This window comes from Notamacropus eugenii, chromosome 2, assembly GCF_028372415.1.
Source record: "Notamacropus eugenii isolate mMacEug1 chromosome 2, mMacEug1.pri_v2, whole genome shotgun sequence".
In the NCBI taxonomy this organism is placed as follows: Eukaryota; Metazoa; Chordata; class Mammalia; order Diprotodontia; family Macropodidae; genus Notamacropus; species Notamacropus eugenii.
This window is the reverse complement of record NC_092873.1, coordinates 408,976,712-408,988,833: the sequence shown is the minus strand read 5'-3', so window position 1 is coordinate 408,988,833 and position 12,122 is coordinate 408,976,712. Positions and strand designations below refer to the sequence as shown.

At 35.2% G+C, this 12,122-nt stretch overlaps 1 protein-coding gene across 11 annotated transcripts in view; it reads right to left on the bottom strand.

Annotated features, from left to right (window-relative positions):
- The window catches only part of CDC42BPA (CDC42 binding protein kinase alpha), a 372,601-nt gene that overhangs the window by 23,212 nt on the left and 337,267 nt on the right, over positions 1 to 12,122 (bottom strand). For all 11 annotated transcript variants that reach the window (XM_072647658.1, XM_072647660.1, XM_072647659.1 and 8 more), the window contains 7 exons: positions 11,449 to 11,665; positions 10,507 to 10,569; positions 9,459 to 10,052; positions 8,456 to 8,553; positions 7,324 to 7,408; positions 3,481 to 3,604; positions 2,020 to 2,137 (listed from right to left, as the gene is read on the bottom strand). In XM_072647658.1, coding sequence (XP_072503759.1) covers positions 2,020 to 2,137; positions 3,481 to 3,604; positions 7,324 to 7,408; positions 8,456 to 8,553; positions 9,459 to 10,052; positions 10,507 to 10,569; positions 11,449 to 11,665 — 1,299 coding nt within the window. The remainder of the gene's footprint in view (positions 1 to 2,019; positions 2,138 to 3,480; positions 3,605 to 7,323; positions 7,409 to 8,455; positions 8,554 to 9,458; positions 10,053 to 10,506; positions 10,570 to 11,448; positions 11,666 to 12,122) is intronic.

The following is a 12,122-nucleotide window of genomic DNA, read 5'->3' as shown; positions in this document are numbered from 1 at the left end:
CAAGCTTCAGGCTTCTTTTGTACTGACACTGTCAGAGATATGTCTGAGGGTTTGTAAGTTTCTGGTGCTTCCCAGGTGGTGTGATTTAGAAAGAGGTGTGGTCATTGTTCTTTTCGTCTGCACTCTGGTCTTTACTCAGGAAGAGCCCCTGATCCCTGGGGACCAGAAGTGATATTGTTCCTCAGGTTCTCTGATCCCTTGGGGCTGGAAGTGATACTGATGCTCAGGGTTTCTACTCTCTCTTGACTGAAAGTGCTCCTCCTCTCTCCCCTTGAACTATGACCCAGAAGTGGGTATAGGCAACGGAGTTGCCAAACAGCATCTGGTACTCTGTATAGGGCTAACACAGAAGTACCCTCTAATCCCTTTCTCAACAGTTGCCAGGTTCTCCTTACCATCTCTAGCTTGAATATTTGCTGCTTCTGTCATGACCACTTAACACCACTGGTGTTTTATCCATATGGACTATGGGCTAGCCTCCATCCCCATGTCACAGATCTCTCTGACCTCCTAATTGACTTGGTCTGGAAGAATGTCCCTCTTTGACATTTTGTTGGCTCTGCCACTCTAGAAATCCATTTGAGGTGTTAAAGTTGTTTGTAGGGAAATGCTGAGAGAGCTTGGCCAAATGCTTCTTTACTCCACCATCTTGGTTCCACCCTGAGAAGTTAGGGCATTTTCTTCATTTAGAGTTCCCTATATCAATGAAACTACAGGTCTGTCCCCCACCCCTGAAAAAATGATAATAAAGTAGTTATTTTGTACACATTGATATAATTACTCTTAAGTGATTTCACATAGTTTCTCCAATCAGATTTTACATCTTACAGTGAGCACGCTTTTTATGTCTTATATACCATCTTTAATGCCTAGTACTATGGTCTGCATGTAATTTCAAAAAGTTTAGCTAAAAATTAATGTTCATCAAGACACTAAGCCTATGAAATACAAATGGTAAATCCAATCAACTTTTAACTTGATTTTCTTAAATCTTCAATTCTATTGTCAAGCAATCAATCAATATTTAAGCATTAATTAATATTCATTAAACATCTACTATGTGAAACATACTGAGCTAAATGCTAGGGATACAAAAAGAGACAAAAAAAAGGTCTCTGCCCTTAAAGAGCTCACAATCTAATGGGAAGATAAATGTAAACATGTAAATAAACATATACATACTTACATACATATATAAAAAATAGGAAACAATGAACAGAGGGAAGGCACTGGAATTAAGAGGAACTGGGGAAGGCTTCCTAAAGGACTTCGTTGGAACTTAAATGAGGCCATAGAGGTCAGTAGTGAGAGAAAAAGAAGAGTATTTCAAGCATGGGGGACAGCCAGGGCAACAACATTTCACAGTGGGCAGTGCAAATTTTATTATCTCCATTTTACAAAGGAAGGAGCAAAGTGACTTGCCCAGAGTACCGCTGCTGCTAAATTATGGAGTGGGATTGGAATCTGGTAATCTGGATACCACATTCAGCATGGTTTTCTATATCCCACACCAATCAGAAAACGGTTAAAATGCCAACTTTTTTTAATGTATTTTTAACGTAGTCTGTGACCACTAAATAGGGGAAACAATTTAATCGAGTCATTAACTGCCATCTAGGTGACTTGATTCCCTGACTGAAGTAGAGAGAGACAAACTTCCTACATTTAATTTCAGTGATAATTTAGTTTTAATACCCAGAATGGTTTAGCAACTAAATTTTAAATTTAGCTATGGATTTGACATAGATTCTCAACTTATAGCATGCCCTGGCAGAGGATTCCCTGAAGCCAAGAGCAGCTCCAAGCTGGAAACCAAATGAAAATTTTGTCATATATTTTGTTTTCAACTACAGCAAAGCCATATGAAAAATCTATCTTGCCAGGTGTTACATGTATTAAGATAATTTAGGTAAACCCATTCTACCAAGATTTAGCAATATACAGTTCTAAAACCAACTTCTTATTTTTCTTTTAATTTGCAAACTCACTTCATTCTCACTTATTTTTCCTTTTTCTTACCATGGGCAAGTCTTTCAAGATTTGTATTCCATCTCCTGGACCCATGTGTGCTATGTGGTTAAAATTAGTTGGGTTAGAAATTAATTTATTTCTCATTTCTGGATCTCGTAGCATCTCCCTGTAAGAGAAAATGTCTAATTTAGACACTCATTCTATGAGTTAAGCTGGGCATTTAAAGAAACAAATACATTTTCTCTTTTTAGAAGAAAAATCTGAAAGCATCTAAGAAATTGCTCATGTCAATAAGTAGGATAACCCTTAGTGCAGTTGCTCTTCTATGTCAGTCTCAAACTTGCAGAAAGGGAAGAGGGGAAGTTCTGTCTTGCAAGCCAATATATGCACCCATAAAAATTCCAAATCGTGACTGAGGCAGAGAATTTACAGTCAGAGTGAGCTGAGATCACATTCAAGAAAAGATGCAGAAGGGGGATGCAATGGTGACCTGGTTCTTCTTCTAAGGTGGAGAAGCCAAAGGACAGAAAAAAATATCATTAGAAGAATACTGCACTATTGTTCATGTTTGGAATTAGAATTACCTTAGCAGTGTTTTGGAAGATATCATTTAGGCATTCAATGATATAACAACAAAGTAAATAAATTACCCCCAAAATTTACCTTGACATTCAAAATTAAAAGTTAACATTTCTGCTTTTACACTACAGCTAAGTGCTTTTCTCAAGGCAACACAGAAATTACAGAAAAGGATTTATGATTTTTTCAATGAAAAACTTAGTGAATAGAGAAAGAAGATATTCATCTCTTTGGAGGAGTTTTAAATAACTCATAATTTCTGGTGGAAAACAGGACATCATGCAATCGAAGACATAAAAAAAAAATCTCTGCCCCAGACAATTCTGGATTGTTTTATTGTTTATCCTTAAAAATTATAACAATTGAGATATTTCTATATATAAGAGGAATCATTACCTGTCTTTTGCCTATACATTTACAGAAATTCCAGCAAAATTATTAGCTAGGTAATACACCATTAATGAAAAATCTTATAGTAAATTCACAGAGTGTACAAGAGTAATATCCTTAAATAAAAGAAAGCAGAACCAGAGTCTAAAAGTATTTAATCCATATTTACATTTAGTGCCATTTCTTCTTTTATAAAATGTTTATTAGAGCTCTTCATATGTACAGTTTAGAGTATATACACACATATGTACTGTATGTACCCAATTTGTGGAGGCATGCATTCCAAATTACAGCTGTCGCACACATTTATTTAAAAGTCCAAATAATATACTTGAATCCAGTGCATCTTTACAACCAGAGAAGGATTACTTCAAATTATACAGACAAGATAAAACACATTGCTGAACTGACACACGTGTCCGACAGAGTTTCAGAGACTGACTTTTGCTTTCACACACATAATACAGCACTGTCACCAAACACATGGTCCTTCAGGGTCTACAGGCATGGACAGAAGACAAATACAAGTTAAATACCGACCTCCTCTGCTGCATCCTTTCCTCTTCTGGGACTCTGAAGGAGTAACGCCGTTTATTATTGATGTTTCGAACCATTTGTTTCCGGCTATTATCTGATGTTTCAGGGACTACTAGCTCATCCCCCTCTATTAAAAACAAAACGAGTACGAATTTAATTAGCAAATAACTTGAGGAAAAAATTCAACAACATTGCTCTACAATAGGCTTTTATCTTTTATTCATTAACTTCAAAGAAATTAGCAGATGCCAAGGAATTATTAATTTCATCATCATAACTGACAATTATATACAGTGTTTTAAAGTTTGCAAAACACTTAGCAAACATTATCTCATTTGGGGCTTTATTACATCCCTGTCAAGTAAAGACTCCAGGTAATATCTTCATTTTTCAGATGAGAAAACAGAGGATTAGAGAAGTCAGGTAACTTGCCCATGTTTATTCAGCTGGTAAGCATCAAAAATGGCATTCAAACCTAGGTTTGCTTGACTCCGAGTTCAGCACTTGACTCACAACACTATGCTATAAGGATATGCTATAATAAAACTACCATAAAAACAAGAAAACAAAATCAGCGACAGCGAATTTATGAAATGTGAGATATTCATGACAAAGCTGGACCAGTTCTAGATGTTATGATGAGAAATTAAGATATAGTGCCTGATGATAACATTCAGATAGTATAAAACAACTACTAACAACTTATGTATGACTTGCAAATCTTACTAAGAGAGAATAAATATTAGAAAAGATGAATGATTTTCAAAATGAAATCATTCTCTAATAATTTAAATGGGGTCTCGCATTTATTTGTGGCAGAATTTTTAATTTTCAACATAGTGCATATTTAATGTTATCCTAAGTATATACTATGTACTTTTAGAGTACATAATGTACATTTCAAAATCAATTTTAATAATAGCTGTAGAATCCTGCCTTAAAGTAATAGGTTAGAAAATGGCTACTTTTCTCAATTGAAGTCAATTAAACAAGTATTTACTGAACAACTATTACGATGTTCAACACTACAGGCACTGTAGGGATATATATCTATAAATACTATTTGTTTTCAAAGAGCTTACAAACTTGTTGGGAAGGCAAGACATGAAGCAAAGAATGAAATATGCAACAATGTCCTCAACTGACCATGACAGATTGCCATGACAAAGGACTGATACACAAATGCTAGAAGGTACCCTAATAATGACCTGACGTGTGGGTTAGAGTTGCAGAGGAAGGCTTCATGAAGGATATGGGTCTTGAAAGGCCTCAGGAGATTAGTATTAAAAAGAAAGGACAGGGATTAAATTATAAATTCCTTGGTGGCAAAGCCATGTGTTATAAAAACTCTGCTAGATTTTTCTAATACAGATCTGCTAGAAACAATTCTATTTAACTTAACATTAATCTAATATGCATTTCCAGCTTGGATAGAAATATCTAAAATGGCATAACTGCTACTGTCCTTTGGATATCAATGTCCCAAGATGACTCCCAATAACATTTATAAGAATCCCTAAGAAGAAAACTATCATAGTTAAAAACAGTTTGGGTTAACATTCCAGCCAAGCAGAGTAACTAGGCTACCACCCCATTTCCTGCTAGACCACTCCTCTTGACGAATCATTGAGGTTCCTCCTCCTTCCTCTGAATGGGAGGTAGAGAGGGTGCTTCTCCTCCCAATAAGAGAGGGCGCTTTCCTTTGAGGGGCCTAGGGCCCTCTTCTCAGGGAGCTGCTGCTCCAGTTTAGGTGGGAAGAGAGAGCCTGAACTGAAGTGGTGGCTGTGTGAGCAGAGAAGGAAGCATTGTCAGAGACGTTATGGGGATAGAAAGAACAATGCCTGCCAAATAAATCGGTAAAGAAATGCTACTGTGCTTTTAGGTCAGAACATAGAAGCAGCATCATTCAACAGAATGGTCATGACAACGCCTAACTCTCAGTCTTCATTTACAAAATCCCTTAACATGACAATCATTCCCGTGGCCAGACTTACCTCTGCACAGCTCCTAGGCATGCAAATCTATTCAATGCTACAGCTAAGCTAGGTGGCATATGGAGACAGTGCTGGGCCTAGTGTCAGGAAAAACTGAGTTCCAATTTAGCCTCAGACACTTATTAGCTGTGTGACCCTGTTAGTCTCAGTTTTTTTTTCCATCTGTAAAATGAACTGGAGAAGGAAATGGAAAACCATTCTAGTATTTTTGCCAAGAAAACCCCAAAGAGTCATACATGACTTAAAAATCATTGAACAACAAAAATAGTATTATTAATATCATTACAACTAGCATTCGGCTATAGCAAGGGTAAAATAGTTTTTCAATGGACTTCCCCATTGGCCATTGTTTCTATGAAAATACGTGCTTTAACTGTCAAACAGATGATTTCTATTGCCTGCATTGCCTCCTGGACATTTTTTTTTTATGGTTGAACAAGCTACTGGAATGTCTAATTGAATGGCTGCCCTCCATAAGTCTACCTGTTCATGCCATTTGAAAAATAAAATTACCAATAATTTAGGCAGAATGCTTTACTTCAAGCTTCAAAAATCTCCAGGCGTATTAACAACACAATTTTGTATTGATACACTATATTTTGACACAAGCAACACCTTCTGAAAGATACCCACACAAATCCTCCCCAAAAGTTTAAACTTGCAAACCATTCCACGTGCTGAAAACAGTTCAGCAACACTACCTAATATCATGATTTACAGGTGATTTAATCATGCCATTCTCTATCCTTTTAGTTACCAGTTATCAAGAGAAATGGAGGTTATATGCTTTAACTTTGGTAGTTTAGTATCAACACTGTCCACTGAATTTGACTTTGGCTTTCTTGCATTTTGGTATTTTTGTTAAATAGTATATAATTATATATTCTGTCCAGTAGTCCTTGTTGCTTCAGTTGCTGATTGTGGGATGAGCAACTGTCCCCTAGTCATACATATCTATATGGCATTTTTGCTGGAAGACAGAGATATAATGGAAAAAGTGAGGCATCTATACTCCGAGCATCTGGATTCTAATCCTAGTTTAACCACCTGTGGAACTCTGGGCAAACCACATAATTTCTTCAACCCTCAGTTTCTCCATCTTCAAAATATAGGATTATATTAGTTTTTGAATGTGCTTTTCAGAAATAAATTTGAAATGAATTCCTAGGACAAGTTTATTGTATCAAATCATAAATTTCCACTTCAACAAAGTCTGCTAGCCCTACATAGATGACTTAATTTTTTTTTTCCTTTGGGAATTTAAAAATTGGAGGGCTTTATGATAGAGTCTATTATTAAGTCATGAATGAATAAGGTAGACACTTTAGAAAGTCCATTAAGTTCTGGTCATTAAAAACAAATTAATAAAATTATTACAATAGCCTCACAGAATCACAGATTAATCGAGACCCTTTAGTCTGCCCTGATTCCTGACCAAGAATCCTTGGACATCATCCCAAGCCTCTGCTTGAAGACCTCCAATGAGTGGACATTTAGTAAATGTACCAGCACTTGTGCTAAACAGTGGAGAAACAAAGACAAAAATTGGAAACCTCTCTTCTCCCCAAGAGCTCAGGCTTCTCAGCAACTTCTATACTTTGCTCCCAGTTCTCACCTTTGGAGCCAAGTGGAATAAATCTAATGTCTCTCTCAGACTGGAGTCCTTCAAACACTTGAGGAAAGCTGTCATCTTTCTTGCTCTCCCTACTATTAATACTTCTTTTCTCTGGGCTAGCTATCACATGATTTTCAGCTAACTCTGGTGTGGCATGGTTTCCAATCACAAAAGTCACAGCCACAAAGAGATTATTTTTATATAAATATTCTCATTAAGACTATATATCCCCCTTACCTGCCATCTTATTTTTGAAATATATTAATCTAACTGTCTCCAACCCTAAAAGGTTTAATGATCCTTCTGTGTTCAAGGGTCGCACCTAAAAGTAACAAAAAAAGAGCTATTAGATTATTAATGAATATACACCATTAAGAACTTCCCTTCATCTTTCTTATTACAAACAATTCAGTCTCAACTATAACTTGTGAGAAATGTAGAGTGATAGTATCAATTAGGCCTCTGGAAATATAAAATATATAACTTGAAATACCAACTCACAAAGATTTAATAAGAATCTCAGATAAAATGTCTGTTATTTAAAAGTGCTAATTTCCTTTAAATGAAATAAATTATTTAATTAAAATGGCCTTTTTGGAGTTATTTGTGACTACAACTGTTATGCTGACAAAACAATAATATATCTCTTGTGCAAGTTCATAATGTCTTAAAAATGTTAAAGTGAGAAAAGGCTATAAAGAACACATTTTGAAATCAAACAATTATGAAATGTAATCTGACACTTTCCTCCCTCCTGCATATTTGTACATAAATATATTTTTATGAAAGTGCTTCTTATTCACTTACTTGGCTTTTCTCAGCATAGCAATTTTCTATTTGTCAAGATTGTGATTTAAAATGAAAAAAAAATCTGAACCTGTAAAATCCTAACTTTTTCAATTGTGAGCTTATCTACTAAATTAGTCACAAATGTTTATAACTGCTCAGCTCTTTGTAAAGATAAATTATATCCACATATGGAAACCAGTCATAATTAAAAATTACACATGCTCTATATCCTTTCTTTTAAACCAAGTAGGGGGAGAGAAGGTTATATTTATCTTAGAAGGAGCAGAATATAGTTTTTAAGCAGTCATAGTAATATCTATATTATGGAGTCAAATATAACAAAGTACATGGTACATTTTGATACACCTATAGTAAAATTTATCATTTATTCCTCTTGTACTAATTTTCCCCCCATTTATAAAGAAGATTCCAAATTATCAACTACTTTTTCTGTCTTTCTACTCTTAACGTTTTTACTCCTTTTCAGTGTTCCCAACATTTTGATTTTCTATCAGTAACTCATGAAGCATACATCTTTAAGCGTGCAGTATGTTGTTACTTAACTACAGTGTAGAATTACCTTCTTGAGGGGGATTGTCTGAATCCATTCCATGGAATTGACATCAAATATATCAACTGCATTTTCACTGTACACTGAGAGGTATGGTGCATTGTAACCTGAGGGTAATTAGGGGCAATTATGCAGTTAGAATTTAAGATTAATCAAGTATCTTTAACTGAGCTATTTTTTAAATATTAGATATATCATGCATTTTAAAGTACACAATACATTTTCCAAGATATGAGAATGAACTGTTTCTTAAATATTTTATTCAGTATTCAGCAAACACACATTACCCTTTTTAAAAGTCTAAACTCTTTGAAAGCGGGGACCAATGTTATGTAAACTTTGCATCTGTCCTACTGCCACATATGAAGTAGGAGCTTAATGTTTGCTGGTGTTAACAATTTTCCTATCACAGTTACCATGAAATTTTTATTAACTATATTTTGGGTGTCTATAATGATATCTAGGGCAACTAGGTGGTGCAGAAAATGGAGCACTGGGTCTGGAATCAGGAAGACTCGTCTTTCTCAGTTCAAATCTGGCCTCAGACACTTACTAGCTGTGTGACGTTGGGCAAGTCATTTATATCTGTCTTCCTCAGTTTCCTCATCCTGTAAAATGAGCTGGAAAAGGGAATGGTAAACTATTCCAGTATATTGCAAAGAAAATTCCAAATGGGGATCACAAGAGAATCAGACATGGCTGAAATAAATGAACAACAAATGATAACTAACCACTAAATGGATTCAAAGTCCATCCAAGGTAATTATCCAAATGCAACACATAGATATTAATTTTAGGTCTTTAACTTACATCATTACACCCTTAAATATTAATTCTGTTGGCCTTGAGTTAATTTCATTACACTTACTATTAATGGTCCCTGAAGAAGCATGGTAAATATTTTGGAAAAACTTTGAATAATTTAAAAAAATCTGAAACTTGTTATTAATTCTGGTAGAATAGGGAGTTAAGAGACATAAAAAAAAGGCAGATACAGGTAAATAACTCTTACAGCAAGAGGATGGTACTGCAGGCCACATCAGTTCTTGTTGTCTTGACCTTCTGCCCTGGCAGTCAATATATATTCCAACGCTGCTAAAACACAGCAGATACTCTTTATTGGAGATCTCAACTGCACAGATTGCATCAGTTGGTTGCTGTGCAATAAATGACAGTGTATGGTCATCTGGATGGAGCAAGCTGTGTGGATTTCCTTCTCCAGGTAGGGGATATCTGAGGAATCCTGACTGAAATCCTACACAGAGTCGTTCGCTGAAGACTGACATCCACTGGACATTACCTAGGACTTGGATCTCCTTCATCTTTTTGTGACGGGTCTTGCTTTGATTTAGTTCATAACACAGGACTTGTCTTTTCATAGCCACACACAGGCAGGTAAGAGCTCCATGGCGCACCTGTCCAGCCGCTATGGTTTGGCAACCTTTAGTCTCTGCCAACTTAAAAAATTCAGTCTCTCGTCCATCTAAAGCTGACATGGGGAAAAGTCGCACATGGCGGTTTCGTCCTGAGATCACAGCAATTAGCTGTTCATTTGGGATGAGTTCAATCTGATGAACCTTCTTATTATCACCAACACGAATAATCTCTACATAAATTAAAGTCAGAATAAATTACTTAAAACAGACAATACTATATTGTGGTCCTATGCAAGAGCATGTAGCATTGCATTATCATTATATGTAAACATCTTCTAATTTATCTGACATAACACTTTTTACAGCTGTTACTTCTTCTGGCATTAATATGATGAAAAATTCAAGCAAAATTGTATTCCCAGCTTTATTATCACCTTTAAGATTGCCATCTGAATACTCAATTCTAATTATTACTGATGATAAAGTAATAAAAGTAACTGAAGTTTTAGACCCTAGAGGGAATACAGAGCATTGGAAAATTTAAAACTGTAAACATATTTTTAAAAAGTTGCAAAATTTCAGTTATAAAATAAACAAAAGAAAAAGTCTTGTTATGGTTAGTTTCCTCTTTTTCCTGACACATATGGTTTAAAATTATGCCAAGATAATGAAGTTTTTCCTTACCATCTTTTGTGACATGCACAACAAATAACCCTTCTTCATTTCCCAGAGCTATTCTTTCATGATCTATGATACATAAATAAAAAGGTCAAGAATTTTTATATAGTAAATACTGATTGAAACCAGCAAGGTAAATTAAGTAAGCTTTCTAATACAAGCAATAAGCCACCAAATAAATTTAAATAAAGGTAACAAAAATTATACATGTAGTATATAAAATAGAAAAGAAATTAATGATAATAATTCATTTACACAATTATTTTTCCTTGCAAGAAAAACAGTATTACCTGTCTCAAAAGACAATGATTGAAAGAACAAAAGCCTGATCATTGCTAAACAATCTTTATCAATACTTTTTCAAACAATTGGGAACTAAAATAAAGATAAGTTTCCATGCTAACTACAATAATATTTATAATCAGAAAAAAAGACAGAGATCTGAGTTCTGTTCCATTTTTTGGCTTAATGGGGACATAATGTGAAAGGAAGAATTTGATACAGTTCTACAGAGCAGCTTAGAATCAATTTTTATCTAGTCAATTTAGATTGGATAGATGATAATAACTAGTGTTTATTTAGTATTTTAAGGTGACAAAGCACTTCATATATATGATTTCATTTGATCCTCCCAACAACCCTGTAAGTTAGATGCTATTTTTACCTCCCATTTTACAGATAAGAAAGCAGGCTAAAAGGGGTTAAGTGATTTGCCGGGGGTTATGTACATGTTTGAAAATCCACTGACATTTTCAGACCTTGTTAAGCAAGGTGACCAGAGCCCAGGTATGAGGTAGCAACATGAGAAAGTAAATGTTTATACACATATGATTAGAAAAAGATCAGCAGCATCACTGCCCACAGCACTGTTGTACGACCTGCCAAGTCTTGGAAGCAAAGAATTTTCATGGACAGAAAAAGAATTCAGTGTCAGTCAGACAATCCCACCTATGATAGCTGCAGCCTGGGTGGTTTTAATGAGAGGGAGAGCGCTGTCATAGGCCTCCTGAGGGATGTAGACAGAGCGGTCCTTCAGTTTGTTCTTCTTCAGAATCCTCTGCAGTTCATTCAACAAGCACACCCACTTGCTCTTCTCATTCTCACTATCTGCTAGCATCAGGACTGAACATTTAGTACTTGATGCTGAAAGCTGAGAAGCCGTTACCTAAAAAAAAATATGAATCGTTACTATATTAGGAAACACGTATTTTTATTCTAGCTTATTTTCTGACATAACAAAAAAAAGCACAAGTGACAGCCTTAAACTTTTTTTTTTATCAACATCGCCAACACAGTTATTAACAGAATAACTTATTATCAGCATGAGAATCTATGCCAAAAGCAAAGGTGAGAGACTCTACAAAATACTAGTATTAAATTGCTTTTTCCTGTCATCAACATATTTGGATATTTTCACTAAACAATACACTATATGTATGCTGGAAGTGAAAGGTAGTTTGTTAAAAAAATATATCAGAAATATTCAGAAAGATATTTTATCTGACTGTTTTATATTGATAGTTCAGATTGTAGTAAAAATGGGATACTTTGCAGGAGCATCCAGGTGAAAAAGACACCATTCCCCAGCATGGAATGTTCTTCCTCTTGGCCTCTACTTCCAG